Here is a 27,778-nt window from a genome sequence, read left to right as displayed (position 1 = left end):
GGAACAATGAGTTGATGTCTTTCTCTCTCTCTCTCTCTTTCTCTCTTCAATCAACAGAAAGATTAAAAAATAAAAAGCTTATGAGAACATAGGCATTCCTGGTTTTAGGATTTGTAATTACTATTTCAATATAATATCTTATGATTTAGCATACTAGGGGAAACAGTATATGATTTAAGTGATTGATGAGAAATAAGCCACTTAATTAAGCAAGAAAAACCCATCCTCTCAGAAGTAAACCACAAGGGGAAAGCTGCAGCCTCAGTCTCGCCATGCCTATGCCTACCGCCTCTGCCCAGTGCCTGCCTGTCTGGCCTGCAGCTGCCCACTCTGCTGCCATGGCCACCTCCCCCAAAAAGTCGCCTACTATCCCCAAGTCCGCCACTGCCACGTCACCCCTGTCCTGGGAGAAAGATGACTCCTTTTTGGGGAAACTCAGAGGGTTCTGGCCCAGATAAAGAAGGCCAAGGAGGTACCAGAGCTTGAGGAGGGCACGAATGCCACCACCTGCCCCTTAGCCTGGTCCCCTATAAGCTGGATCCTGAGGACACGATGCTGGGGGAGAATGAAGTGCAAAAGATGGAGGATCTAACCCTGAACTTCAAACACTGATGAAGGTGTGAACTGACTGGATTCATGGTGTGCTGGCTGGAGAGCCACATGACAGACGAGCTCTGTGGAAGCTGTCTGAGATATCTGAGGGCGAGAAGCTGATGGCGCTGCGGTAACCTAGTTGGAGACTGCACAGAAGCAAAAGCTGCAGACTGTTCAGGGGACCAACGAACCCTGAAACTTCCTCCCAGAGCAACAGGTGGGTGTGGGCTCTGTTCATGCTGAGCCTGGCAGCCGCCCTGCACCTGAGGCTGCTCTGTTCCAGTATTTCAGGGGACCTCAGCCCACATTTCCACCCATGTGGTTGTGCTCCAGAAACGAGAAGGCATCCTCCAATCTCGGCGAATCCAAGAGGAAATAGCTGGTCACAGAACTGTTTCGGGAAGGCATGAGTGTGGTGGCTCTGACGCCTTGTTCAACCACGCACCAGATAAGCTCAGTGTGGTGAGAAAGGCTCTAATCACTTTCGTGAACAAGCATCTGAGTAAACTGAACCCAGAGGTCCCTGAACTGGAAACCCAGCTTGCATATGGGGTGTACCTGGTGCTGTTCAAGAGACTCTTAAAGGGCACTCTGTGCCCCTGCGTGGCTTCTTTCTGACCCCGGACAGCTTTGGCCTCTCAGGACGATGCTCTAACCAACTAACCTACCCAACCAGGTCAACCCCAGAAAGTTCTAACAGAAGGTCTTAAAATTGTTCTTTGCCTTTGAGCTCATGCAAAACAGAGGACTGGAAAAGCCAAAACCATAGCCAGCTGACATATCAACTGTGACCTGAAATCCATACTATGAGTGCTGTACACCCTCTTCACCAAGTACTGGAATGAGGAGTGGAGGGGAGACTGACCATCCCCTGAACCACCTTACCCTGCTCTCCCACAAGTCCAGCTACAGCCCAGAGATAGTGGGACCTGAACTAGGAATGAAATGATGAATAACTCAGTGGGCTGACCCAGTAATGGTCTAGGAAGACTGTCTCCATCCTGGTGCCAGGTCTAGACTTCACTGTGTGATTTGGGAACCAGCTTAGTCCAAGACACCCCCCCACAGAAGATGAAAATAAAAATAAAATCTACCATTTAATGGGTGTAAAGTAAACACCAGATGTCACACTAAGTTTCCTGACATACTTAAACTCAGTCTTCATAACTTTCACTGAGGCAGGTGTTACCTTCCCCTTTTACAGATGGGGAAACTGAGGCTCAGAGAAGTAAAGTGATTTGCCAGAAGTTGGCATTTGTTTTTCCTCTTTGAATGTATTTGTTAATAACTAGCATATTACATCACATCTCTTGCTTGTCCTAGAGTTGTGTTTGCAATGTGCACCCACAAATAAGACAGGAGCCCACTGATCTCCCCACAAAGCAGGCCAGGTCCCGGCGTAGTGATTTACACTAAAACTGGCAAATCAAATTTCACACCATTAATGGTGTATAAGTGGCAGGAGTCATATCCCTCAACTCGTTTGTACAAATGAAAATGACTCTTAATTCCTTCAGATTTGTAATAACCTCATCTTCTGGTTTCAGGGTGACACTTGGGAAAGAATCTGTTTTCAAGTTAATGGAGTGGCACATTTTATAGCCTTTTTGCTTGATGCATGTAACAGACACGCCCTACATTTTCCTGCAGAGTAAGAACGCAATTCATTGTCATCAGGCGAATGCACGCTACCCTCCGGCACCAGTGGGCTGGCTTGGGAAGTAGGGCTCTTTGCCAGTGACCCTTGAGCTTTAAAGAAAGGAGCTCCTTTTTGCCTTTATTGCTTGTTTGGACTGTTTCTGGCTCTGCCCACATGTAGTTCCTGCTAATTTAGGTGAGGAAAAATGTAAGTCATTCGGACCCAAGCTGAACAGTTTCCTTGTGTGGGCTACTTGTAAGCTGTGGGGACCTGTGTCCCCTTCTCCATGAATCCAGCTTTAAAATTCAAGGTTCTAGTTGCCCCGGGCTGCTGGGTCCTTGTGAATAAAACAGGGGCTGGAGTAGGGGTGACCAGCAGGACAAGAAGCATGGGGAAATACTTGCACACTTAACACATAGGGAAATACCCTCAGAGAGAGGCACATGGCTTGTGGGACTCACGATGGCCTTGGGATGTTTAATACCTCTTACTGATGTACCTCCATTATAGAACCCTCCCGGACACACCAGGTGGACATAGCCTGAGTGCTGGCCTCCGAAGCCTGTGCCTCACTCATCATTGCTCTAGGCCCATCGCATGGAGCCCTCTCCTACGCCAAGGAGTTCATTTTGATCTCTGACTACACCACCCAGAGTCAGGCCTCCTCTCATATTGTCCAAAACATTTCTTTTTCCACGGTCCATCTGCACTAACTCCAGACCCATAACATAAATAACACACACACACACACACACACACACACAAAATTTAGAGAGACTACCTATTTCTCTGGATATTCTGCTCTACGAAGGAATTATCACTGAGCTTAATAAGCATCTTTTTAAATTTATTTTTTTTTAATTTTTATTTATTAATTTAGAGAAGAGAGAGAGAGAGAGAGAAGGGGGGGAGGAGCAGGAAGCATCAACTCCCATATGTGCCTTGACTCGGCAGGCCCAGGGCAACATCAGCATTCCAGGTCGACGCTTTATCCACTGCGCTACCACAGATCAGGCAATAAGCATTTAAGATACATAGGCAATGTACTCCTATGTCAATTTGTGGAAAAGGATATGATTATCTTTTACGTAATTAATGAAATGTCCTCTTTTTCATTAGGAAATAGTAAACAGCATAATATTTGTTTGTTCTCTTTTACTTCCCTGACAGCAAATCAAGATAAGCCATTGCTTTGTCCCCTGAGCAACACTAAAGTGAGATGGCACAAGGGGAATGCACTCATTTAAACACACTTTGCTGTGTGAAGAAAAAAAGCAAACAAACCATTACTGCCCTCACTAGAGGCTCTTTGCTTTACCATCAACTTATGCCTAAAGAATATTGAAATTATCAATGGACTTGTAAAGCGATTCCATTTCTGGGGGTGTTTCTTACAGAAATGATCAGATATGCACTTAATGCAAATGACGAGCATGTTCACAGCCATGTTACTTATAATAGAGGGGAAAAGTCATGTTATATCCACCTAAGAGAATATGCTACTCTTATTATTTCGCTCCTTTCTCCACAAGCATCAAACACAAATTTCATATTATTATTAACAATGAAAAAACTCCTCTCTACCACTGTAAGACTTTCAACTACAAAGCCATGATGCAAAAGAAGCTGGATTTCCCCTCCTTTGTTGTTTGCTAGTTTATCTTTCCTCAGCCATCTCCCTGACACCTCTGCTTTCCCTTTCGGAGTGATCTCAAATGCCAAGAAGAGTGTCAAGTCTGAGGATGGAGAAAGATCACAGTCCTCAGTGATCCTGGCTCCTCTGCCAAGAGTCCTCACAGTGTGAAGGGTTTTTGTTGGGAGGAAAGGAATGAGGTGGCGGGGGCTGGCAGGAGGTGGGGAAGGAAGGGAAGAGCATGTCCATAGCGCTGCAGCAAAGAGGAGGCCATCACTCACCTGTTCCAGATATTAAGACAGCCACTCTTGCCTTCTTTGGCTGGACAGAGAAGTGACCTCTTGTGGTGCCATTCCCCAGCACTGACCCGTTTACCTGCATGGCTTCAGTCAGGTGCCTGACTCTCACACGGGGAGAACCTTCATTTCAAACGCACCCAATAAAGAAGTAAAGAAGAACTGTGAATTAACAATAACAGTAAAAAGTATTTTATAAACTTTAGAAGACTTTTATTCAGAGAATAAGATATGCAAGGACTAAAATAATAGGTTTGTGTTACTTAATATTACTCATTCATAAAAACTTTCTTAAGGTGAACACACTGCTTACTTCAACTAAAAGCTATAGCACAAGACTATACCTAAGTCAATTGTGGATATATTGCTGCCTGCCAGGGTTCTGTCCCCACCCCTCTAAATCTCCCAGCCACAATGGTGCTAGAAGCTAGGAGCGCCTGGCCTCAAGGGCAGGCGTGTGTCCCAGGCAAGGCCAAAGATGTGGTACAGGATGTTGAGAAAGGGAGGGCCTCTCTTATTGCAACGTGAGCTGAAGGATGTGGGCTCAAGACATTTTTACGGTATTTGGAGAACCTTCCTGCAAATTAAACCTACACAATAAAGGAATGAAAGGCCAGTAACACAGAATTGACAAGCCCTGGCATCTCTGTTAGCCAATTCTAATTCTGAGGGGCTTTTCTGCCACTCTGCCCATTTCTAGACCTTCTTCTTCTTTTTTTTTTGTGACAGAGACAGAGAAAGTCAGAGAGAGCGACAGATAGGGACAGACAGTAAGGGAGAGAGATGAGAAGCATCAATTCTCCGTTGCAGCACCCTAGCTGTTCAATGACCACTCTCTCAGATGTGCCCTGTCTGGGGGGGCCACAGCAGACCAAGTGACCCCTTGCTCAAGCCAGTGACCCTGGGCTTAAGCTGGTGAGCCTTGTTCAAACCAGATGAGCCTGTGCTCAAGCTGGCAACCTCGGGGTCTCGAACCTGGGTCCTCTGCATCCCAGTCCAATGCTCTATCCACTGCGCCACTGCCCGGTCAGGCATTTTTCTAGACCTTCTAATAGGACCCCTCAGTACCTCACAGTATGGGGGCTTGCTCACTATGCCTTGGTCTGAGCTGAGCCACAAAACAGAGCCCAAAGCAAGGTCTTCAGGAAGTGACTCCAGGAAGTGGAGTAAGGATCTGGGAGCCAATATGTGAGTGCCCCTGTAAACTGGGTACCACTGTGGGCAGCAGGGACTCGACTTCCCGGGACCCCTGAAGGAGTCGCGCAGACTGTGCCTCAGAACAGCTCCCTCCTTCTGTCCCTGAAGTGGTATTTATCCCCTAGCTCTCACGTCCCCCCCCTTCAAGGCTCGTCCTATGGGGTGTGGATGTGCCCATGTGACTGCTATCAAGAGGTCTCAGCAACCTGAGGTGGAAATTGAGAGATGTGGTGTCACTGGCGTGCTGTTGTCATTCCAGCTGTGATACAGTGATGGCTGCACAGTGGACAGAGAGTGTGTGAGGTAGGACACAGTTACATTTAAAGAACTAATTTAGGAGCAATTACCTTCAGGGCAGGCTACCACCCTGCCAATCACCCAGGCTTCCTCCTGCTGTTGCTGAACATCCCTCAGGACCTGCTCTGTCATGTCCTGAGCCACCACGAGGACCGCCCCGACCCCACAGTTAAATGTTCTGGCCATCTCTTCTTCAGAGAGATGTCCTTCCTGCTGCAACCATGAGAAGATCGCGGGGATCCTCCAGGTCTGGGCATCTGAAAACAGGGAAGACTTTTCGGATTAACCTGCTGATTCACACAAAGCAAACAGATATGCATGCACACAGCTATGGAAATCACAACCAGAACTGCTCTCTTACACAGGACAAACCCATGAACTGTCCTACAGACATCTACACCTTAGACATCAAGAACTGTTTTGCTGACACACTTGCCAGAATTCACAACTCAGTGAGGTTTTGTGCTACACGAACCATTTAGATTCTTCGAAATCCCCTGATGCATTCGATGTGCTCACAGTGAATTCCAGTAAAAGTTGGCATGCTTCCTTTTTGTGAATGTTTAGCTGGGTCTCAGGACCAAAATGCACCCTAAGTACAATGTAAAACTAGGTGGTCTGTAAGCAGATTTAAAGAAAAGGCATATAATATACTATTAAAGAAAAGTCATGTTCAATAAAAGGTTTAAGATCAGATACGCCATTTACAGCGTTGACAACCTCCTCCTTGCTAAGGCTCCCCTTCACCCGTCTCCAGGAGAGGAGGGGGAGACACAAGCAGTGCCTGATGCAGAGCTCCACTTGTGCTGCACGAATGGGAAAGGCCCAGGAGGCTGTAAAGTCATCACCACCTTTAGCCAGCTGCTCCACTGTCCTTTGTCAGCCTGTAAGGGGGAGGGGGGGGAAGCAAGGCTAACAGAGAACTCTCCTTCAGAGGGGAGTGGCCTTAGATCACTCCGAATCCAGATGGGTGGGAGCCATCCCAATAAACATTTTGGATTATAAAAAGAAAAGATCAAATACCATATCCCTCTGTATTTATTTTAAAATAAATTTAATTTAGACTTAGGCCTTTTTTTCTTTTAGAATATATCCTTTATTATCACAAATAATATAGGGCCCTGGCTGACTAGCTCAGTGGTATAGCATCGGCCTGGCGTGTGGAAGTCCCGGGTTCGATTCCTGGCCAGGGCACACAGGAGAAGCGCCCATCTGCTTCTCTACCCTCCCCCCTCTCCTTTCTCTCTGTCATTCTTTTCCCCTCCCGCAGCCAAGGCTCAATTGGAGCAAAGTTGGCCCAGGTGTTGAGGATGGCTCCATGGCTTCTGCCTCAGGCGCTAGAATGGCTCCGTTGCAATGAAGCAACGCCCCAGATGGGCAGAGCATCGCCCCCTGGTAGGCATGTCGGGTGGATCCCAGTCAGGTGCATGTGGGAGTCTGTTTCTCTGCCTCCCTGCTTCTCACTTCAGAAAAATACACACACACACAAACTCCCAACAAAACAAAACAAAACAAAACAAAAACAAATAATACAATAAAAATCTTTAATAAAATGTTTAGGTTAAGGGATACACACACACACACACATACGCACACATACACACACAATTCTTGAATAAAAAAATTTGGATTGTTCTTTAGAATCTATAGTTATGGGATTTGACTTACAGGAACTATATTGCTAAATATTTCATTATGATGCTCCTAAGAAGACCACTGTGAACTTAGCTTTTTATTACATAATGAGGTTGACTATCCATTCCCCTTATTTATTTGGTATATCTGCAAGATAACTAGTTTTTTATTTTTTTTTAAGATTTTATTTATTGGTTTTAGACAGAGGAGAGAGAGAAAAAGAGGGGGGGGGGAGGAGGAGTGGGAAGCCTCCACTCATAGTTGCTTCTCATATGTGCCTTGACCAGGCAAGCCTGAGGTTTCGAACTGGCAACCTCGGCATTCCAGGTAGACGCCACCAGAGGTCAGGCAGGATAAGTTTGTTAATGCTCTAAAGTTGATACAATATTTAAGAAGCTTCATATTTCTAAGATTTTTCCCTGTCAGATTTAATTCCATTTCTACTAGCTGGGAAATGTACATTCCTAAAAGTTGAGCTCAAAAGATTTAGCTATTATGATGTTCACTATTCTATCAACAGTCAAGAGTCAACAGCAACATAAAACCAAATAGTAGTATGTCTATAAAAAATGGAATACTCTTAATAAAAAACGACGTTATTATAACAGTAGATACAGTACTGACAATATAGTAAATGGCAGGATAAACAGCAGATTATCAAATTATATTTTATCAAATATTTAAAAAATATTTATTTACAGAAAAAAATACTGACAAAGAACCTAGTTCTACCAATGATTAAATATGTCATGAATAACACGATAAATTATCATTTTAATGCTGAAGATTCCTTATTTAAATCTGTTGTCAAAATATGATTCATGGAAGAAACCAAGGTGGACAGAAGCTGATGCAAGAGACTTGAGTTTACATTTCATTGGGATATAGACATTTGTATAACTCAAAATATAATAGCTTTTAGGAATGTGGCTATGACAACTCTCAATTTCCTGATGTGGTGACGACTGTATACTTTTTAACCAGTGGTGTGCTAGAGTCAGCTTGTAGAGGCAGTTAATACAGCCACTTAAGAACTGGCCAGGGATGGGAGTATTTATACCACAGCAATTGGCAAAAGCACAGGTTAGCCCTGCTCCTGTGCCCCATTCATCAGTATGCCACTGTTTTTAACGATTTCAAGAGGAAGAATACTTTTTTCAAGTTTTGTTATGCTCACTTGAAAACACTTCTATCCCAGGAATGTCTTAAACTACGAATTTAATCCTCCCACGGACACTTCTGTAAAATGCTACTGAAGGGATTCCCATGCAGCCCGCCCTGCCCAGATTGTTCCTCAGTGTTCTGTCCACCTTGGAAGCCAGCAACCCTGTGCTGATGAGCCCGCGCTCAGAGCCGGGTTTTGAACTGGTGATCTCAGCATTCCAGGTTGATGCTTTATTCCCTGCACTACCATTGGTCAGGCTAACCAATTCCTTTTTTTTTTTTTTTTTTTTAAGTTAATTTTAGAGAGAGAGGAAGGGGGAGAGAGAATGAGAAACAGAAACCTTGATTTGTTATCTTGCTCATTAATGCATTCATGGGTTGATTCTTGTATGTGTCCTGACAGGGGATCAAACCCTGGTGTATCAGGATGACTCTCTTAACCAACTGAGCTAACCAGCCAGGACCAATCACTTTTTTAAGCACAGTACTCTCCATTCATTGTCTCTGTGTCTCTGCACCCATCAGCCCCACCCCCGACAATAACTGGGATGGCGGGGAGGGGGTAGTATATACCTTTCTTTTAGAACTAACTCTGAAATGCTGGTCTATTTCTAGTCCTCACCCTAGATTTATGCTGCACCCACACTGCTGACCAGTATCATGTTCAAATCCATGTTGCAGCCGATACTTTTACATGGTTTACTCCACTTCTGCCTGTTCTTTTTCAGTAATTCTACCTCCGCCAAGGTGGACAGAACACTGAAGAACTGTTGGTCCCCTGCTCTTATGGCATAGCTATCTGCCTATGAGCACCTGATTTATCTTTAATCCAATTTTGACTTCTGTTCACAGATTCCTTGTATCAAACACACTGAAGACTTAAAACACTGTATTCCTGCTTCCTGCTCCAGATCTCCTCTTCCTCCTTTGTGATGGATGTTGCCATCTACTCACCTGCTTACCTAGAAACTCTGGACTTCTTTTTCCTTCTAAGCACAAAATGGCCCTCAAACCTGCCTCCTTCTGTATGCCTTGCTTTGGGTCTTCTCGACCTCCTCCTGAAATGGACTATTTATGAGCTACCTCTGCCCCTCCTGGTGTGTTTCTGGTTCCAACTGGATAGAGCCTGAGATCACCAAGCCCCTTGGAGGATCTTATAACACTTCATCTTATGTAAGTCAATTTTATGAGAGGATTTTATGCCTTAAAACATGGCTAATATGGCAAAAAAAAAAAGGTAGAAAGGGGTCAGTCCTATTCTTTCCCCAAGAAAACCCATGGATAAGGATTTTCCATGTATAATCATATGTGTGCTAACTACACATAAAGTTTTCCCCCCCAGTGTATTTTTTCCTCCTGTGTTCTGAGTGAAAGGTCCTTTCAGTGAGCTTACCTAAATCCACCCCAAGTTTCTGAGGGAGAACTCTGGGGATGTTTTCTAGCAATCCTCCACCAGTGATATGGGCAAAGGCCTTGACACGCCCTGAGTGTAAGACAGGTAACAGTGAACGGCTGTAGATGCGGGTTGGAGTTAGCAGTAAGTCCCCTGTGTAGTGGAGAGATAAAACAAAAACTTAGCTTACGAATATAAAACCAAAGCATATAAAAACAACAAAGTGAAATACAGTATGACTGTGACCCTGTACACATATGGCAGTTCTATGATAGTGTCCAAACAAGACCATAGGACAATGCAATTCATTCCACTTTAAGAGATGAGAGATGAACCCCATGAAATGGTTGTTCAGACATTTCCAAGCAGGAGATTTTAAAAACGAAAGTGCACTTACCCAAGGTCTGGTCACCACAGCCATCAGGTGCTGGAGAGGAGTACTGAAGAGAAGATTTCGCTACAATCTTCCTCACAAGGCTAAACCCATTGCTGTGAAGACCAGATGAAGCTATTCCAATAACAGCATCCCCTTCAGTGATTCTCTCCAGGCGAGGGAGTTTCTGATCCCGCTCCATGGCGCCAACGGCAAAGCCAGCCAGGTCATATTCTCCAGGGGGATACATGTCCGGCATTTCTGCCGTTTCGCCTCCTGGCAGGAGGATAAAACAAGAAAAAAGAAATCATAACATGTAGACATCTATCTAGGAAGTAGTGACACCAGCTACGATTAAACGTGTGGCTACAGTCCAAACAGTCACTAAAATGTACTGTATTGGTTCCTACAAAATTTTTTTAAAATTTATTGATAGGCTTAAGGGGGAAGGGGAGGAAAGGGAAAGAGAGAGAGAAAGAGAGAGATTTGTTGTTCCACATTTATGTATTTGTTGGTCACTTCCCATATGCGTCCTGACTGGGGATAGAACCCACAACCTTCGTGTTTTGGCATGACGCTCTAATCAACTGAGCTAACCGGCCAGGGATTATAACAGAACTTTTAACTAAACATGATTTTATGGGAGATAGCACTCATTTCCAAAAAGGGTGAGTGTGGCCTCCAAACATCATTACTTTCATGAGAGGAATGCTCAGCTGAATATAATGTCATTTCAGAAATGCTTCCACTGATATTTGATCATTACAATCACTCAGGCTTAGAGAGTGATTTAACTGACCTGCCTAACTCCAAATGCCCGGGCCTAAGAAGTACCCCATTGTTTGCTTCATCATGATATCATGTGAAAACAGGGTCTAGGTACACAGACTCCAGAGAAGAAACTGCTCTAACAAATGGCTGAAAAGGCAATTTGGCTTCCGGAACAGACCTGTGCACAGAAATGGTAATAAAAAGAGGCAGTTTCATTCCCTTGTAGTTTCATTTTGCTCAAAATTCTATTTATTTAAGCAATGTTTCTATAAACCTTAGGCACCTTTTTTGTCCTTTCTGTGGGAAAATAAAACTTAGATTCAGAACACCAAGAACCCATCTGCCTCTGCTGCAGGGCCAGTGAGGAGGAACCAACCCACCTGTCCATCCACGTGGCCATGAGAAAGATGGGTCTAGAAATAGTGCCCAAGACCCAGAAGACAGATGAGGCCTAGCGGATAGTAGGAGTATGAGTCTGGGGAACAAACCCTGGTGGAGGGGTTTTGGGACATCAGGGTCTAAGTTTTCTTCAGGTAGAGTGATCAATGTTAATTTGCCTCATCTTGTGACACAGTCCTTCTCGTTAGCTGTACTGGTGGCGACCACACTGACACATCGGGCTAAAATTCAGGGAAAGGACATATAATGAAAACAGCCATACCGAGGAGTGCACACCCTGCTTTCCCACACGCCTTAGCGACTCCAGCCACAACGGCTTCGGCTGTATTGAGGTCAAGTCTTCCACAGGAAAAGTAATCGAGAAAGAAGAGGGGCTCTGCTCCTTGTGCCAGGATATCATTTACACACATTGCAACCAAATCTTGACCGATGGTGTCATGTTTATTGCACTGCTGGGCGATCTACAGAACAATATAAACATCCACATAAGATTAAGTTTCACGCGATAACTTGTCAACTTAGCAGTGCAGGCTAACAAATATGATCAACTTTTGGCTAGCTGCTCTGGACACCTAAAGACAAAAGAACACTAATTCTGATAAGCTACTTAGTCCAAAGTATCCCCTTTTCTCCACTAAAATAACCCTTCCACCCAGATATATCTTCAACAACATTGTGCTGTTAGAAATACGTAGATATTTTAAGTCATATTACGTAGTTACTTGGATTGGTTCTCTTTAATGCTTGCATGTCAAAACAGGAAAATGATGTACTTGACATACAGCAAATTCTCTCTTCCACAAAAGGCCTTTATTCAGCAAGGTGTCTGATTACCTTCAGTTTTGTCCCAACGCCATCTGTTCCACAGGCCAGAAGAGGATCTTTGAAGCCAGCTGCTTTCAAATCAAAAAGACCAGCAAAACCTCCTAGATCAACATCACAGCCTGATGGAGAAGAAATTCATTACTTGATGCACTTCTATTTTTTTTTTCTTTTGTATTTTTCTGAAGTGAGAAGCAGGGTCGGGCAGGCAGACAGACTTCTGCATGGCCCCAACTGGGATCCACCTGGCATGCCCACCAGGGGGTGATGCTCGGCTTCTCTGGGGCGTTGCTTGCTGCAATCAGAGCCATTCTAGCACCTGAGGCAGAGGCCATGGAGCCATCCTCAGCGCCCAGGCCCACTTTGCTCCAATGAAGCCTTGGGTGTGGGAGAGGAAGAGAGAGACAGAGAGGAAGGAGAGGGGGGAAGGGTGGAGAAGCAGATGGGCGCTTCTCCTGTGTGCCCTGACCCAGAATTGAACCCCAGGACTTCCACATGCTGGGCTGATGCTCTACCGCTGAGCAAACCGACCAGTGCTTTGATGCACTTCTATATGGATCAGAACATGAGTATACACAGAACACTTCTCCATGATGCCTTTCCTAAGAATGGGAGAGAGCACCATGTGCTAAAAGCATTTATGAATAAAGTAATTAAGTATTAATGGGGCAGACATATCCTTTTCAATTTAACATCATAAAAAAGAAATGCTTTTTTCTTTTAAAAATTTACTTATTGATTCTATTTTATTAATTTATTTATTAAGTGAGAGGAGGGAAGGCAGACAGACTATTGCTAGTGCTCTGACCAGGATGCACCCAGCAAGCCCCTTATGGAGCTATGCTTTGTCCATCAGGGGTGTTGCTCCACTGCTCAGCAACTAAGCTTTTCTTAGCATCTGAGACAGAGGCCATGGAGCTATCCTCAGTGCCCAGGGCCAACTCGTTCTAGTCAACCATGGCTGAGGGAGGGGAAGAGAGAGAAAGAGAGAGAAAGAGAGAGAGAGAGAGAGAGAAGTGAGAGGGGTGGAGCAGAGGCTTGCTTCTCCTGTGTGCCTGAACCAGGAATCGAACCCGGGACATCCACACTCTGGGTTGATGCTCTACTACTGAGTCAACCGGCCAAGGCCTATTTGTTGATTTTAGAGAAAGGGAGAGCAAGACAGAAACATCAATCTGTTTGTGTATCAGAACAATGCTCTAACCAACCAAGCTATCCAGCCAGGGATCCTTGGTTGATTTTTGTATGTGCCCTGACCGGGGATCAAACCAGCAACCTTGGCACATTCAGCTGATGTTTTAATCAGCTGAGCCACCTGGCCAGGGCAAGAAATGCTTTTCTTAATATAGTGGTACCTTGAGATATGAACAGACCAACATACGAATTGTTTAAGATACGAGCTGTGACTCAGTCCGTATTTTTGTTCTCAAGATCCAAGTGAAATTCCAAGATACGAGTCGTATTTAAGTTTTTGTGGTTTCATTTTAAGTAAAGAAAGTGCAGTTTTAGTTTTGTTTAAAGTAAAGAAAAAGCAGTTTTAGTTTACACTTAAGTGTTAAGAAAGTGAAGTTAGTTTACGTGTCCACAGTGCCTGCATTCCTTCCTCCCTCCCTCCTCCTCTGCCATTCACCTGTTAGCCGTACTCGTCTGTCTCCAAGGTAAGAATACAGTACTAAATAACACTTTTCTTTAATTTCATAATTTTGTTATGCATTGGTAAAGTATACATGTGTGTTTCTTAATGAAAAACATGTCTCTTTTCATAATTTAGGATGGTTTGGGGAATGTTTCACAGGGCTGAAACAGATTAAAAATCTATTTCAGTTATTTTAAATGGGAGAAATTTGTTTGATATATGAGTTGACTGACTTACGAGCTCGGTTACAGAATGAATTAAACTCGTATCTCAAGGCGCCACTGTATTAGAGACAAGAAAGCAGAAGACTATGGGTTTGTCTGGCTTACTGGGCAAGACTTACAAAACCCGGCAAAAATTTGGCACATTTTCCTCTGTAAACAACAGAGTCCAAGTCAATCCACAATGTATCAAAGTTAACAAGCTAGAAGGATGGGATCTGACTTACCTGGTCTGGACGTAGCTTTTGCTAAAGGTTTAATTTTCTTCACCAGGATATTTCCAGCTGCAATGTCCACCCCAGATTCCTTGTAAGTCAGACCCCTGAAGAATTAAAAAACAAAAAAAAACCTAGGACATCACTTAAATGCCAGAAATATCAGGGGAAACTATTTTGATCTTACTGTTATTCAAAGTGATTTTCATATCCCCTCATGTGCTGGGCTCCCTCCATAGGCTCTGATGTAACTGGTCCAAGGCTGGCCCTGGAAGTGGAAATGTTTCAACCTCCCCAGTTGATAAAGGTGTATCATCTCTAACTTAATTCTTCCAAAAGTACTTCTCACAGGTAGCTCAATCTACTATTTTCCCATAACCCTTCTGTGTTGTTTCAGTATGGGAAGGAAAGAAGTGTCAAAACTAAGTCAAAAAAGTAAAAATTAAAAAAAAAAAAGTAGAAATTAGGAATCTAAGAACTCTACAAAAAAATCCCTAAATGAGGAAACTGAGCTTACTTCAGAAATAGAGAATAGAAAGTTTCCCTGCAGCTGAAGACAGTTAAGAAAGATAGAAATCGGCCCTGGCTGGTTGGCTCATTGGTAGAGCGTTGGCCTGGAGTGCAGTCCCAGATTCGATTCCCGGCCAGGACACACAGGAGAAGCGCCCATCTGCTTCTCCATCCCTCCCCCTCTCCTTCTCCTGTCTCTCTCTTCCCCTCCCGCAGCCAAGGCTCCACTGGAGCAGAGTTGGCCCGGGTGCTGGGGTGGCTCTATGGCCTCTGCCTCAGGCGCTAGAATGGCTCTGGTTGCAACAGAGCATCACCCCCTGGTGGGCGTGCCAGGTGGATCCCGGTCGGGTGCATGCGGGAGTCTGTCTGACTGCCTCCCCGTTTCCAACTTCAGAAAAATATAAAAAAAAAAAAAAAAAAAGAAAGATAAAAATTTATGAAAATGGCCTGACCAGGCGGTGGCGCAGTATTGGACTGGGACGTGGAGGACCCAGGTTCGAAACCCTGAGGTTGCCAGCTTGAGCGCAGGCTCATCTGGTTTGAGCAAGGCTCATCAGCTTGAGCCCAAGGTCGCTGGCTTGAGCAAGGGGTCACTCGGTCTGCTGTAGCCCTTTGGTCAAGGCACATGAGAAATCAATCAATGAATAACTAAGGTGCCACAACAAAGAATTAATGCTTCTCATCTCTCTCCCTTGCTGTCTGTCCCTATCTATCTCTGTCACAAAAAACAAATAAACAATGAAAATGGCAAAACAAAATAATGGTTATTTGGTGCATCATCTCCTTCTCCCTAGGGCAGATATGGGGAGCAGGACACAGAAAGACTAGTCTGTGAGGCACACTGTGGGTCCAGTAGTACTGTCTTACACAGATCAGAGCTTTGGCCTAGCGGGAAACAGCAACACTTGAAGAAATATGTGGAGTTTATTAAAAATGGCACCAGGATACAAACATACTTGGGTCTACTGATTAAAAATGAAACCTCATCTTTTATTTAAAAAACTCAGACTAGTATTAAGATTGCAGTCCTTTAAAATAGGTCACTTCAATGGAATCTAGTCATTCTAAAATAAAAAAACCAAATGTTCAGCATGATATTTTAATGTTCTTTTTTCTTTAAATAGCCAGTATTTAGACTTTTAGGGCCCCAGATAAAAGTTGGAAAAATAAACTTCACCTGAAAACTGTATATTTTTATTAACCAATGTTACCCCAATAAATTCAATGAAAAAAAGGAAAAAAATCATGCCTATCAGTAGCAGTATAGCTTAAATTAAGTTGCTAAAAAGTTCTTATTTTGTCCTAAAACTTATTTCTCATAGATAGACTCAACAAAGAATAATAACTGATATAAAGTTAAGAAAGCAAAACATCCACACTTGTAGTTACAACTTTTATTGATTTTTACAATGGAGTAGTTGGACATGTCAGTAAACGAGTCACTAAGGGCTGAGAATCTATTTCAGTGATACAGGTAGCCGGAGGGACAGAGACTGTCCAATGTCCAACACTGTCAAATTAAGTTGCAAAAGGGAATGACCAATATTTTCCTCTTGAAATCTTTGACAAAACCAGGAATTAAGATGTAATTAAATAGTAACATTTCAATATGAAACTCAAGGAACAGAAATCCTTTTCCCTAGCTTTACTGACAAATAACAGGCAAGTGACTGTACATTTAAAGTGTACAATGTGAAAAAGTCCTTAATAGCATTGTGATTTTGCTACTAAACTTTTCAAACAGAAGGAGCTACTATGAAGTTTTTCCCATTTAATTTGAATATTGCTGTAAATCATTTTGATTCAAATGAAATGCAAATCAAATCAGATCAGTCTCATGGGGAGAAAAGAATGGCTCAGTACAGAGGTTAAAGGGATTTTGTGCAGAGCTATACACGCCAGCTTGGGAGCTGTGCTATCATCACCTGGGTAAGACGGTTACCTGGGCTGCTGGAGAAAAGCTATGGCCCGACACCCAATGTCTGTCCTGTAAACGGCCCCCTCAAACTTTACTGCAGCCAGTCCTTTCTTGACATCTTCAAGGGCAGAGATGAGATTTTCACGGATGGCTGTTATTGTAAGAACTCTACCGCCGTTAGTCACTACTTTGCCATCTTTTAGGGCTGTGCCTGCTTGGAACACCTCCAGTCCCAAAGCCTGAGCCTCAGGAAACCCTATAAAATAGCACATTTGACTTATTATTTGTGATAACAATATTCGACACCAGTGAACTGGTTTGTAATTTCCAGAAGTATTTTTTTTATAACAAAAATCTTTATTTCACTTTCATCAATCTTCACAAGAATCTTATCAGGAAGGAATTAATGCACTACAACAGTAAGCAGATACTTTCTCCTAAGAACAGTTTTTCTGCTCTTGGGTGATAATTAAATCCCTAAAACCTTGTCCTACCATAAATTTCATATAAGAACTATTATTTCAATGAGGGAGAGAGAAAGAAAAAAGCTAAGGGCTGAAAAGTTTGAGATTTAAAAGCAGAAAGTTATTTTTCCCCAAGTTAAAAACTTAAAAAAAAAAGATATTAAACTAATTATCAATGAATAATCCTGGATTTCATCACATCTTTTACTTAAGAGTAAAGGGATTTTCTTTTATCATAGCTACCCAAGTAAAGGTGCTTTCTTTTTCTTTTTATTTATTTTAAAATTGATTTCAGAGAGGGAGAGAGGAAGGGAGAGACAGAGATAGAAACATTGATCTGCTCCTGTTTGTGCCCTGACTGGGGATCAAACCCATAATCTCTGCATTTGCAATAGCACTCTAACCAACCGAGCCACCTGGTCAGGGCTGGCCTATGGTGGCGCACTGAATAAAGCCTTGGCCTGTAATACTGAGGTTGCAGGTTTGCAACCCTGTGCTTCACATACGGGAAGCAACTACTACAAATTAATGCTTCCCACTTATCCTCTCTCTAAAAATAAAACAAACAAACAAATAACCAAACCAATAGTATCACTGCAATATAAAACATATTCTTAATCTCTCCTCCAATATAACAATTGTAAATTTTAGGACAAATTTGATTTAAATTAGGCTTTAGATGCAGTCTAACATCCTGGGCTTCATTTTTTTAAAACTCATTTTTAAAGCTGTCATATATAATTTTAGACTTAAAATTATATTAGACTATATTTTGTAAATTCTAGAATAATGGACATGGGCAGTTTATACAGATATAACCTCTTAAAAAAACAGAAAAACAACAACAAAAAACATTCTTCAATCCCAGTTTGTCCCCTACCGCCTCCATTTCTCTTTCAGCACTATATTTGGAAGTCTGTTAATCTGTGCCTTCCCTAAGTGTTTTTTTTTCTTTTATTTATTTATTTATTTATTTTTAAATTTTTTTATTTATTCATTTTAGAGAGGAGAGGGAGAGACAGAGAGAAAGAAGGGGGGAGGAGCTGGAAGCATCAACTCCCATATGTGCCTTGACCAGGCAAGCCCAGGGTTTCAAACCGGTGACCTCAGCATTTCCAGGTCAATGCTTTATCCACTGCGCCACCACAGGTCAGGCCCCTAAGTGTTTTTATAATGCAGATAGATGTATTTGGTCAGTTACCCAGATACCTGCTGGTACTGGTAATACCCGATATTGCTGTGTCAGAAATGAATATATATACTTGTCATTTTAATCTTAGGGAAATTTCACCAACACAAAGGATCCTGATTCTATCCCTTCTCTTTTTCTGTCCATTTAAAAAGGCAATCAATTCCTAACTGCCCCCTTGCCAGGTGTGGGATTCACAAGACAGTGGACTTCCTGTCCGGGCAAGACAGTACATAGTGAATTGAACACACTGGTGAGGTGCCGAGGGAGGCCAGGCCTGCTAGGGACCACAGAAGGCTGCCTTTGGGCTTATGGCACTGGAACTTATTAGGCATTTTAAAACACTGTACTATTTAACATGATTTAACTAGCTGCCTCACCTTCTGTAAAGAGAAAAGAAGAGAAAGCTATACTTCAAAAGCACCTGAATTTGCCTGACCAGGTGGTGGTGCAATGGATAAGAGCGTTGGACTGGGATGCGGAGGACCCAGGTTTGAGACCCTGAGGTCGCTAGCTTGAGTGCGGGCTCATCTGGTTTGAGCAAAGCTTACCAGCTTGGACCCAAGGTCACTGGCTTGAGCAAGGGGTTACTCAGTCTGCTGAAGGCCCACGGTCAAGGCACATATGAGAAAGCAATCAATGAACAACTAAGGTATTGCAACAAAAAACTGATGATTGATGCTTCTCATCTCTCTCCATTCCTGCCTGTCTGTCCCTATCTATCCTTCTCTCTGATTCTGTCTCTGGAAAAAAAAAAAAAAAAAAAAAAAAAAAGCACCTGAATTTGTGATCCAGGTGACTATGGGTTATGGGTTGCTCTGCACGCTGGGGGAAACTGATCATTCCAAGATCACACATCTGAAATTCTTCTCCTTGATGAAGTTCATACTAATGGTCTTCTAATTCTCACACAGTCCCTTACCTTCCTGGCTGTTGGCCATACTTCAGTATCTTTTGTTCAGATGGTGAAATGGATGGCAGTTCTTCACATACAGTAATTTTGGACATTTGAACACCATGCCCAACAAGTAACATGACTATGTGAAGAACTCGGAAAGGTTTCTAATGGCCTTACACCCTTAAGAAGAGCAAGTAATAAAAAAAGAGGAGCTGACAGGGCTCCACTGGAGCAAGGTTGGCCCGAGCACTGAGGATGGCTCTGTGGCCTCTGCCTCAGGTGCTAGAATGGCTCTGATTGCGGCAGAGCGAGGCCCCAGACGGGCAGAGCATCTGGGTGGATCCCGGTTGGGCGCATGCAGGAGTCTGACTGCCTCCCCGTTTCCAACTTCAGAAAAAAAAAAAAAAAAAAAAAAGGAGCTGAGAGTAGTATGGGTGAGGCCTGCTGAGAGACACTAGTCACTTGTCACACTGAAATCAACCTTCTGTTCTCTGGCATTCACCTGTTATCTCCATGCCCTTGGTGTAGTCTCCTGGATAACCTTGACTGGCCATGACAACAGTTATGGCCGTACGGTTTTCAAGCCAAACAGGCAGAGATGTGCAGAGCAGGCCATCTAAGGTGGACTGAATCACTTCATAAAGATCACTTTTAAGAAGTGGTAGGATTACCTGGAAAAACATGATCAGCACAGCAATTGAGAGAAATTTTAGTTCTTAGACATTTTATTCACTGGGATACCAGCAAAACCTGCATATACCGTAGACCTATGAACAAGACATGGCTGGGGCCCCTGCCCCACAAAGTAAAAAATCTACATAAAACTTATGACTCCCCCAAAACGTAACTATAGTCATCCCTCACTATCCACCAGATATTGATTCTAGGACCCTGTTGCAAATCCCAAAATCTGTAGGTGCTTAAACCCCTCACATAAAATGGCGAAGATCAATGCACACAGTATTCCACATCCGAGGATTCCCAACCACAGACTGAAAATACTGTTTTTGATCTGAGGTTGGCTGAATCTAAAAATTCTAAATCCAGGAAATGGGAGGGCTAACTGTCTATTCATTTTTAAAATCTGCATATAAACAAACTCACACAGTTCAAACCTGTGTTGTTCTGGGTGTATTTCTCAAAGGTAATTATTTCACGGCTAATACATACCGAAATTAAAACAATACACATCTCCTGCAGAGGAATACTTTATATTATCTTTCATCATTACCCACTTGGCACTCTGGATCCCCGAAACGGCAATTAAACTCCAGAACTTTTGGGCCATCCTTGGTCAGCATTATACCAGCATAGAGAACACCTTCATTAAAAAGGAAAAAAAAACCCTACAATGAAGACATTGCACTGTAATTGAAAATCAGACCACAAACTTCTAACACTCAAAGGTACTGAATAATCATAACAAAGGTTATGACAGTGGCCAATAAAAAGGTGAAGAGAAAACAGGGAAATGTGTCCCAGCTGTAAGGTGACGACTACTACTGTGCACGAGGAGTCCATGTGCCCACCTGTGTACGGCGTGCCCTCCTGCTGCATGCCATCCACTGTCCTCTGGAGAATGGTATTTTTAATTTTTAGCAACAAATCCTTAGAAACCTGAGGAACAAAGAGAAATACAGGAGAAGGAAAAGAGATAAGACATTCACTACCCGAGATGAGGCGAGCACTTTAAATTCATACACTTTTAAAAGCCTTGAATTGGTCCTATCAAGTAGACATCTAGCTTTATATTGTTATAAAATAGGAAAGATGACCTGAGAGTACAAAATGACCATAAACAGAGAAGCACTATGTCAGAGCTCATTGGGAAGACGAGGCCAAGTCCTAATGGACTTCAGCTGAGCCTCTGGGATGTACCTGCGGTGCTGGACAGTAGGCGCCCATCCCCCCTGTGTTGGGGCCACGATCCCCTTCCAGCAGTCGCTTATGGTCCTGTGCTGCAGGCATGGGAGCCACAGTCCTCCCATCAGTGAAGCACAGACACTGTATAGAAAACAAAATATCCATTCATCTTAAATGGCAGAAAGTACAAAACTGATTAATAAGGGGAACATGTACCCTAACTCTTCTCGAAAGAAGTTTTTTTTTAAAAGTAAAATGAATTTAAACATAAATAACCTAAGTTACCTACTACATCAAGAATCAGGTTAGGTAAAAAAAAAAAAATCAAGCTACTCTCAAAGTAAAATATTTCATCCTTTCCCGTTAAAATAATGTTTGATGTAAATCCAAGTCTGTTACTGAGATACTGGGGATGATTAAAAGAGGATACATTTTTTTTTCATTTGCATCCGAAGTAGTAAATGTATACATGTCCTTTTGTAGGGTTTGTGCTTTCAAATGAAACATCCAGAGTAAATCAAGGGTTTGGGGGCTCAGAGGTCAGATACCAAACTCCTTAGACTTCATAAAGATCCAGAAGATGAACATACTTACAGACACCTCTTCTCCTTCAAGAAGTTCTTCAATGACAACAGTTTCTCCAGCTGCCCCAAAAGCTTTATCCTTATTGTAGGTTAAAAAAGTAAACTGTAAGTTTTTTTTTTTTTTTTAATCTTTTTTTTTTTTTTTTCTGAAGCTGGAAACGGGGAGAGACAGTCAGACAGACTCCCGCATGCGCCCGACCGGGATCCACCCGGCACGCCCACCAGGGGCGATGCTCTGCCCCTCTGGGGCGTCGCTCTGCCGCGAACAGAGCCACTCTAGCGCCTGGGGCAGAGGCCAAGGAGCCATCCCCAGCGCCCGGGCCATCTTTGCTCCAATGGAGCCTTGGCTGCGGGAGGGGAAGAGAGAGACAGAGAGGAAGGAGGGGGGGGCGGTGGAGAAGCAAATGGGCGCTTCTCCTGTGTGCCCTGGCCGGGAATCAAACCCGGGTCCCCCGCACGCCAGGCCGCCGCTCTACCGCTGAGCCAACCGGCCAGGGCCTAAACTGTAATCTTTTAACATTTACTTAATTGGCTGTAATATTCTACCATTTGCGTTATGAACCAATACACTAGCTTTGTAATTTCCCTTTCCTCTCCTGCAAACCTCAAAGCGATATATGAATGTGTCCTGTTCTCAAAGTAGCAATGAGCTAGAGCTGGCACAGAACGTATGCAATGGTAATGAGAAGAGATGTTTTCACCATCACCGTTTAATTCTTACTTCTGATTATAATTATATATGTTTGCTTCAGTTATACTAATGAGTGTCTGTGAAGGTAGAGTTCTACAAGGGAAAATGCACAGCAACCAAGATCAATCATAAAAAAAAAGTGGCCCACTCTGTGGTGGCTCAATGGAGAAAGCGTTGACCTGGAATGCTGAGGTTGCTGGTTTGAAACCCTGGGCTTGCCTGGTCAAGGCACATATGGGAGTTGATGCTTCCTGCTCTTCACCCACTTCTCTCTCTTTCTCTCTACTTATCTCTATCTCTCTCCTCTCTAAAATGAATAGTCTTAAAAAAAAAGTATATTAATTCATTGCTTCATTTCTCTGAGATGCAGGACACAAAAGGCAAAGAATTTTGTCCTCATGGATGGCTGAGAATTTACTTGCATATTCCATAGTCTGAGGACCTTCTACCTTTCAGCAGCAGACAACAAAGGATGCTAGAACTTACTTCCAGAAAACAGAGTCATGGTTTGGCTGTCAGCGTAGATCTGCCATAACTCTTTTATATTTTTTCCAGAGGAATCAACCCACCTGCATGATCTCCTGAACAGCTTTGCAGGCCTCTTCTTTGCTCTTTGCAACAATCACCCCTTTCCCAGCTGCAAGACCACTGGCCTTCACAACCAAAGCAGGGAAGTCTGCACTGTGAAGACAAGAGTCATCTTCAGTATCCAATAAACCCTTATAATCTAAAATTTTAAGATGCTTTGAGATTTTTGTAACAATATGCTATGCAACAAGAATGAGGCAGAAAGAAAACAATTACTGATCATACCAACACCATTTTGATGTACTTCCCACCAGGATTTTTCCCCTAGGTAGTCCACTATAGTTGTGATCATATGGCACATATAATTTTGTGTCACTTATTATGAGATCATATTGGCAAAGTCTTTGGAAGAATAAAGCAGTTGTAGAATGGGCATGAAATCATCTTTAAGACACAAAGTAGTGAATCACAGTTCTACTCAAGTAGAAGGTGTGGCTGTGCAAGAACAGTAGAAACATGGATACACAGGCCATTCCTCCAAGAACACATAAGGAGCTGTCAATGGTAATTTCGTCCATTTAATGAGACGAGATCAGAAAGGACACTAAGTAAGCATCAAAGTCCTTACTTAACCAAGTCTTCCAGCTACTAGGAAATAATATTCAGTGTTTAAGAAACTCTGTAGGACTTAGAATGAATAAGGAATGAAACGGACTCAACTAAATGGAAAACATACAAAGTCACAAGGACAGGTGCCAACAAAAGAGGGCAAAGTCATGTGTCTTCCAATATTTTTGAATAAGGATATCTAATTTCATGACTGAGAGTTGAATAGGGGTGGCAGAAGGCCATCAAGTGATGATTCCTAACTCTGGTTAATTATTTATCTAAATAAATCAATATCCTAGCTTGACTGGTGGTGGCTCGGTGGATGGAGCATAGACCTGGAATGCTGAGGTCACCATTTCAAAACCCCGGGCTTGCCCGGTCAAGGAACATATGACTATGAGTTGACACTTCCTGTTTCCCTGTTTCACCCCTGCCTTTCTCTTTCTCTCTCTCTCTTTCCTCTCTAAAATAAAAAACAAACCAATGTCCTTTATTTTGTAAGTTGCCACTATGTACATCAGTTTGGCTATGAAAAGAATCATGACTGCAAAACAAATGCATCTTTCGCCCTAGAACCTATTCAATGATAAATATTAACAAATTCAACTCTTTCCAAGGCCACAAGATTGTACTATACGTGCATAGAATACCTTTTTATTATTTTTATTTACTTATTTTATTTCTTTAAATGACAAGGAGGGGAAATAGAGACACAGATTCCACATGTGCCCTGATCGGGATCCACCCAGCAAGCCCCATCTAGGGCCGATGTTCTGCCCATCTGAGATCATGCTCGTAACCAAGCTATTCCATTTTATTTTAATTTTGGACAGAGAAATAGAACAAGGACCCCCCCCACACACAATTATCTTAAAATAAATGCGTGACATAAATGTGACCTGAATATTTAACCATCGTAACGCAAAAATGACCCTGTACAGCTGGTCTTCTACCTCACAATGAAGCTGCAGGCCTCTTCAGGTTGGGTGAAAGCCCTCCATTGTGCAGTTGGGATTCCATGTCGGTCCATAAACTCTTTGGCAAACCTCTTGCTGGACTCCAACTGAGCTGCTTCTGCTGTGGGGCCAAAGCACCGCACTCCTGCAGATGTCAGGCTCCCGACAATGCCTGTGCAGGTAAACAAGCAGCTGGAGGTGAGCCAAGGTCTCTATGGCACCTTCCACTCTGAAGAATTAGGACTGGACTTCCACACTGAGATACAGCAGATGGTAAGTTTTCATTGTCTATAAGGCTATGAACAAAAATGCTACTAACGTGATTCAAATCCAGCAGGAGTTTTCTGTTACGTTCAAATACATAGATTGCTAAATAGACACTACAATAAAACCATACAAAATGTTTCCCATGACTGCAAATTTGATTTCCCCATCATCATAATTCTGATGCTTGAGGAAAAATAAATCTAAAATCCATAAATTTCAAGAGGGTGAAAGATCTTTCTCCAGTATAATACTACATCAGAAATCCTCATCTTTAAGATAAATTGGATGAGATGATCTCCAACCTCCTTTGGCATTGGACATACTGTAATAATAAACAGAAGTGAACTTTACCAGCTGCCAGAGGTGCCTCTGGTCCAACAACCACGAATTCAATTTTCTCATCTTTGCAGAACTGAGCAAGCGCACTGTGATCACTGATGGAGATGGCTGTGAACAGGAGAAACAAACCCACCTTGCTTAGAAACACATTAAGTTAAAAAGTGTCATACTCAAACTAAGTGCTAGATTTAGTTATGCCTATGAACTTGGTTTTCTTGTACTGATACAAATGGGTTTTACCATGGGGCAGGTGGAGCAGAGTACATTAGGCTAGCCACAAAGCTCAGTCAGTTCTCTGCTATCACTGTAGCCAGTTAGGTAGATGAAAATACTGGGAAGTTTCCAGAGTTATAAAGGACCTTTTCAGCCATGGTGTTCATGTCACAAGTGCTGACTGTATAGTAAACAAACATGCATCACAGGATACTCAGGAACTGGTCTTCTAACGTCATTCATTCAGTTTACTAAGAAACACTGTGTATTTGATACTGTGCTAGTCACCGGGTTAAGATGGTAACGTAAACAGTGATGAACACTTAGGATGCTTATATTCCACTGTGAGAATGCTGGGTAATAAATATTGAAGGCAATAAAACCCTCAATTATGAACAAATTAGGCAAATCTGATGAGGTAAATTGGAAGGCTATTTTTGGTTGAGTCAGGAAGAGTCTCCTCATGAAGAAATGTTAATAACTAAATGATTTTAAGGCCTGCTCACTTTTCCTACCTGTAAGACACAGAAACTCTTATCTATTTTTGATTAATTTTAAAGTGAAAGGGGGGGGGAAATGTGGCAGAGAGGGGGGAGAGGAAAGAGAAAGGGAGGGAGAGAAAGGGGGGGGAGAGAGTGAGCTTTGTTGTTTCACTTATTTATGTATTTATTGGTTGATTCTTGTATGTGCTGTGACTGGAGATCAAACCCACAGTCTTGCTGTAGCAGGATGATGTTCTAACCAACTGAGCTACACAGCCAGTGCTTAAACGTTCTTTCTTGATGGAGTTCTAAGGAACCAACGGTAGGATCAACCATATACTAGGCATGGGCTGCTTCTATAAGTGCTCTTCTGCTTCCCTGTACTTGGATGACCACTCCTAAGTTAGCTGAAGCCTCCAATCAGACCACACATGATATCTGTGATGTGTAGGGGACCAGGATGGAGTACCATGCACTGTGGGTTAGTAGCTACAAACAAACTGGGCTGAACAGGCCCATCTACCTCAGCAGAGCAGAGGGTGGCAAGCAGAGGAAGAGGACACACCTAACCTGTGCCTGCAGGTGGTGGCAGCCTCATGATAATCCCAGATTTTCATGGCTGGTCTGCATGACATCAATTGCTTCTCAATGAAATGTACCAGTTCCTCCATAAACAGATACAGTATCTCATCCCCCCACTCTGACCTAAGATTCCAGGGAAGCAGATATTTTATTTATCTTTTCATCTTATTTTCCCATTATTCTTTTTAGTCCTGTGTATGCAATTATCTTCTCTCAGTCTGTGGCTTGTTGGGTCATGTTCTCCTCTCTGTATACACCATGTGTCACATAGGGTACCAGGCATGGTGCACAAAGTGCAAAACAAGATAGGTGAGCTCTTTGCCCTCACATAGCTTACAGTCAAGAGATTATGTTCTAGCGGGGAAAGGAAGACAGAAGACAAACAGGAAAGTAAAAATAAATACAGACACTAGTTCATACTTGAAAACAAACAAAATGGGGTGTACATGCTTTACTTAGTTGAGACCTGAAGATGAGGAGCCAGTCATGCTAGGGGTGGAAACACACACAAAGTCTCAGGTAGCTCTGTTTGGGAAATTGGCAGGACCGCAGGGATAGCGCAGCCACAACAGAAACAAAGGATATAAGAAATCCTACTGGAAAGGCAGGCAGAGGCCAGATCACAAAGGGCTTTGTAAAGAACATCAAGGAGTCTGAATTTTATTCTAAGCACTATGGGAAGCCACCAAACAGTTTAATGTAACATAAATACTGGTCATTTTTTTAACAGTCGAAGAGATAAAGCTTGAGATCTATTATGGAGTTAGAATTGCCACAACTTCCAGTTAATAGCATTGCTCACATTTCATGTCTAAAAATATACTTTAAAATGCCTTTAACCTATATTAGGCTCTTGTAACTTTTTTTCTAATGGAAGTTTTATAAAGTTTAAAATAATTTAAGACAAAGACGTGATACACTCTGAACAACAGTATGCCTTGAATTTACAATATATGGCAAGTATTCAAATTACCCTATACATTTTAAGGTTAAGAAAAGTATTTAAACGTGAATAGCAACTGAACCTATAAGGAACAGATACAGTTGACAGCTTATCATGTATAATTATTCACTGTAACTTCCCACTTGAAAACATGATTACCAGCATTTGAAATCTTTTCAGAGCAGGCAGTGCCTGCGTTGCCAGGGGCAACCAACACCTGTTTGATATGCTTAGACTGTGCAAGTTTCCAGGCCAGCGTGTGCTCTCTTCCTCCGCTGCCAACCACAAACACTAGGGCTGCCATGCTGTCTGCAAATAGGAATCCAAGATGAAAATGAAAGCTGCAAGAAGAAAACCACAGGTGATGCTTTAGACATCATAATTTCCAAGTATGATGTAGACTAGGGGTAGTCAACCTTTTTATACCTACTGCCTACTTTTGTATCTGTGTTAGTAG

The 27,778-nt window shown here is 42.7% G+C and overlaps 1 protein-coding gene and 1 pseudogene across 1 annotated transcript in view; one reads left to right on the top strand and one right to left on the bottom strand.

The window, feature by feature from the left end:
• Positions 1 to 27,778, bottom strand: part of GART (phosphoribosylglycinamide formyltransferase, phosphoribosylglycinamide synthetase, phosphoribosylaminoimidazole synthetase) — a 38,310-nt gene that overhangs the window by 5,659 nt on the left and 4,873 nt on the right. The window contains exons 2-18 of the mRNA XM_066370293.1: positions 27,481 to 27,662; positions 25,114 to 25,209; positions 24,493 to 24,667; positions 22,972 to 23,083; positions 21,722 to 21,790; positions 21,143 to 21,268; positions 20,794 to 20,881; positions 20,500 to 20,585; positions 19,767 to 19,935; positions 16,738 to 16,969; positions 14,298 to 14,392; positions 12,226 to 12,335; positions 11,654 to 11,852; positions 10,246 to 10,497; positions 9,849 to 10,001; positions 5,707 to 5,913; positions 4,148 to 4,285 (exon numbers count right to left, since the gene is read on the bottom strand). Coding sequence (XP_066226390.1) covers positions 4,148 to 4,285; positions 5,707 to 5,913; positions 9,849 to 10,001; positions 10,246 to 10,497; positions 11,654 to 11,852; positions 12,226 to 12,335; positions 14,298 to 14,392; positions 16,738 to 16,969; positions 19,767 to 19,935; positions 20,500 to 20,585; positions 20,794 to 20,881; positions 21,143 to 21,268; positions 21,722 to 21,790; positions 22,972 to 23,083; positions 24,493 to 24,667; positions 25,114 to 25,209; positions 27,481 to 27,625 — 2,452 coding nt within the window. The 5' untranslated portion in view covers positions 27,626 to 27,662. The remainder of the gene's footprint in view (positions 1 to 4,147; positions 4,286 to 5,706; positions 5,914 to 9,848; positions 10,002 to 10,245; positions 10,498 to 11,653; positions 11,853 to 12,225; positions 12,336 to 14,297; positions 14,393 to 16,737; positions 16,970 to 19,766; positions 19,936 to 20,499; positions 20,586 to 20,793; positions 20,882 to 21,142; positions 21,269 to 21,721; positions 21,791 to 22,971; positions 23,084 to 24,492; positions 24,668 to 25,113; positions 25,210 to 27,480; positions 27,663 to 27,778) is intronic.
• LOC136393958 (alpha-parvin pseudogene) lies at positions 415 to 1,881 on the top strand (annotated as a pseudogene).

This window comes from Saccopteryx leptura, chromosome 2 (genome assembly GCF_036850995.1).
Source record: "Saccopteryx leptura isolate mSacLep1 chromosome 2, mSacLep1_pri_phased_curated, whole genome shotgun sequence".
NCBI lineage: Eukaryota > Metazoa > Chordata > Mammalia > Chiroptera > Emballonuridae > Saccopteryx > Saccopteryx leptura.
Note: the sequence above shows the minus strand (reverse complement) of the source record. Positions and strands in the feature narration are given on the sequence as shown.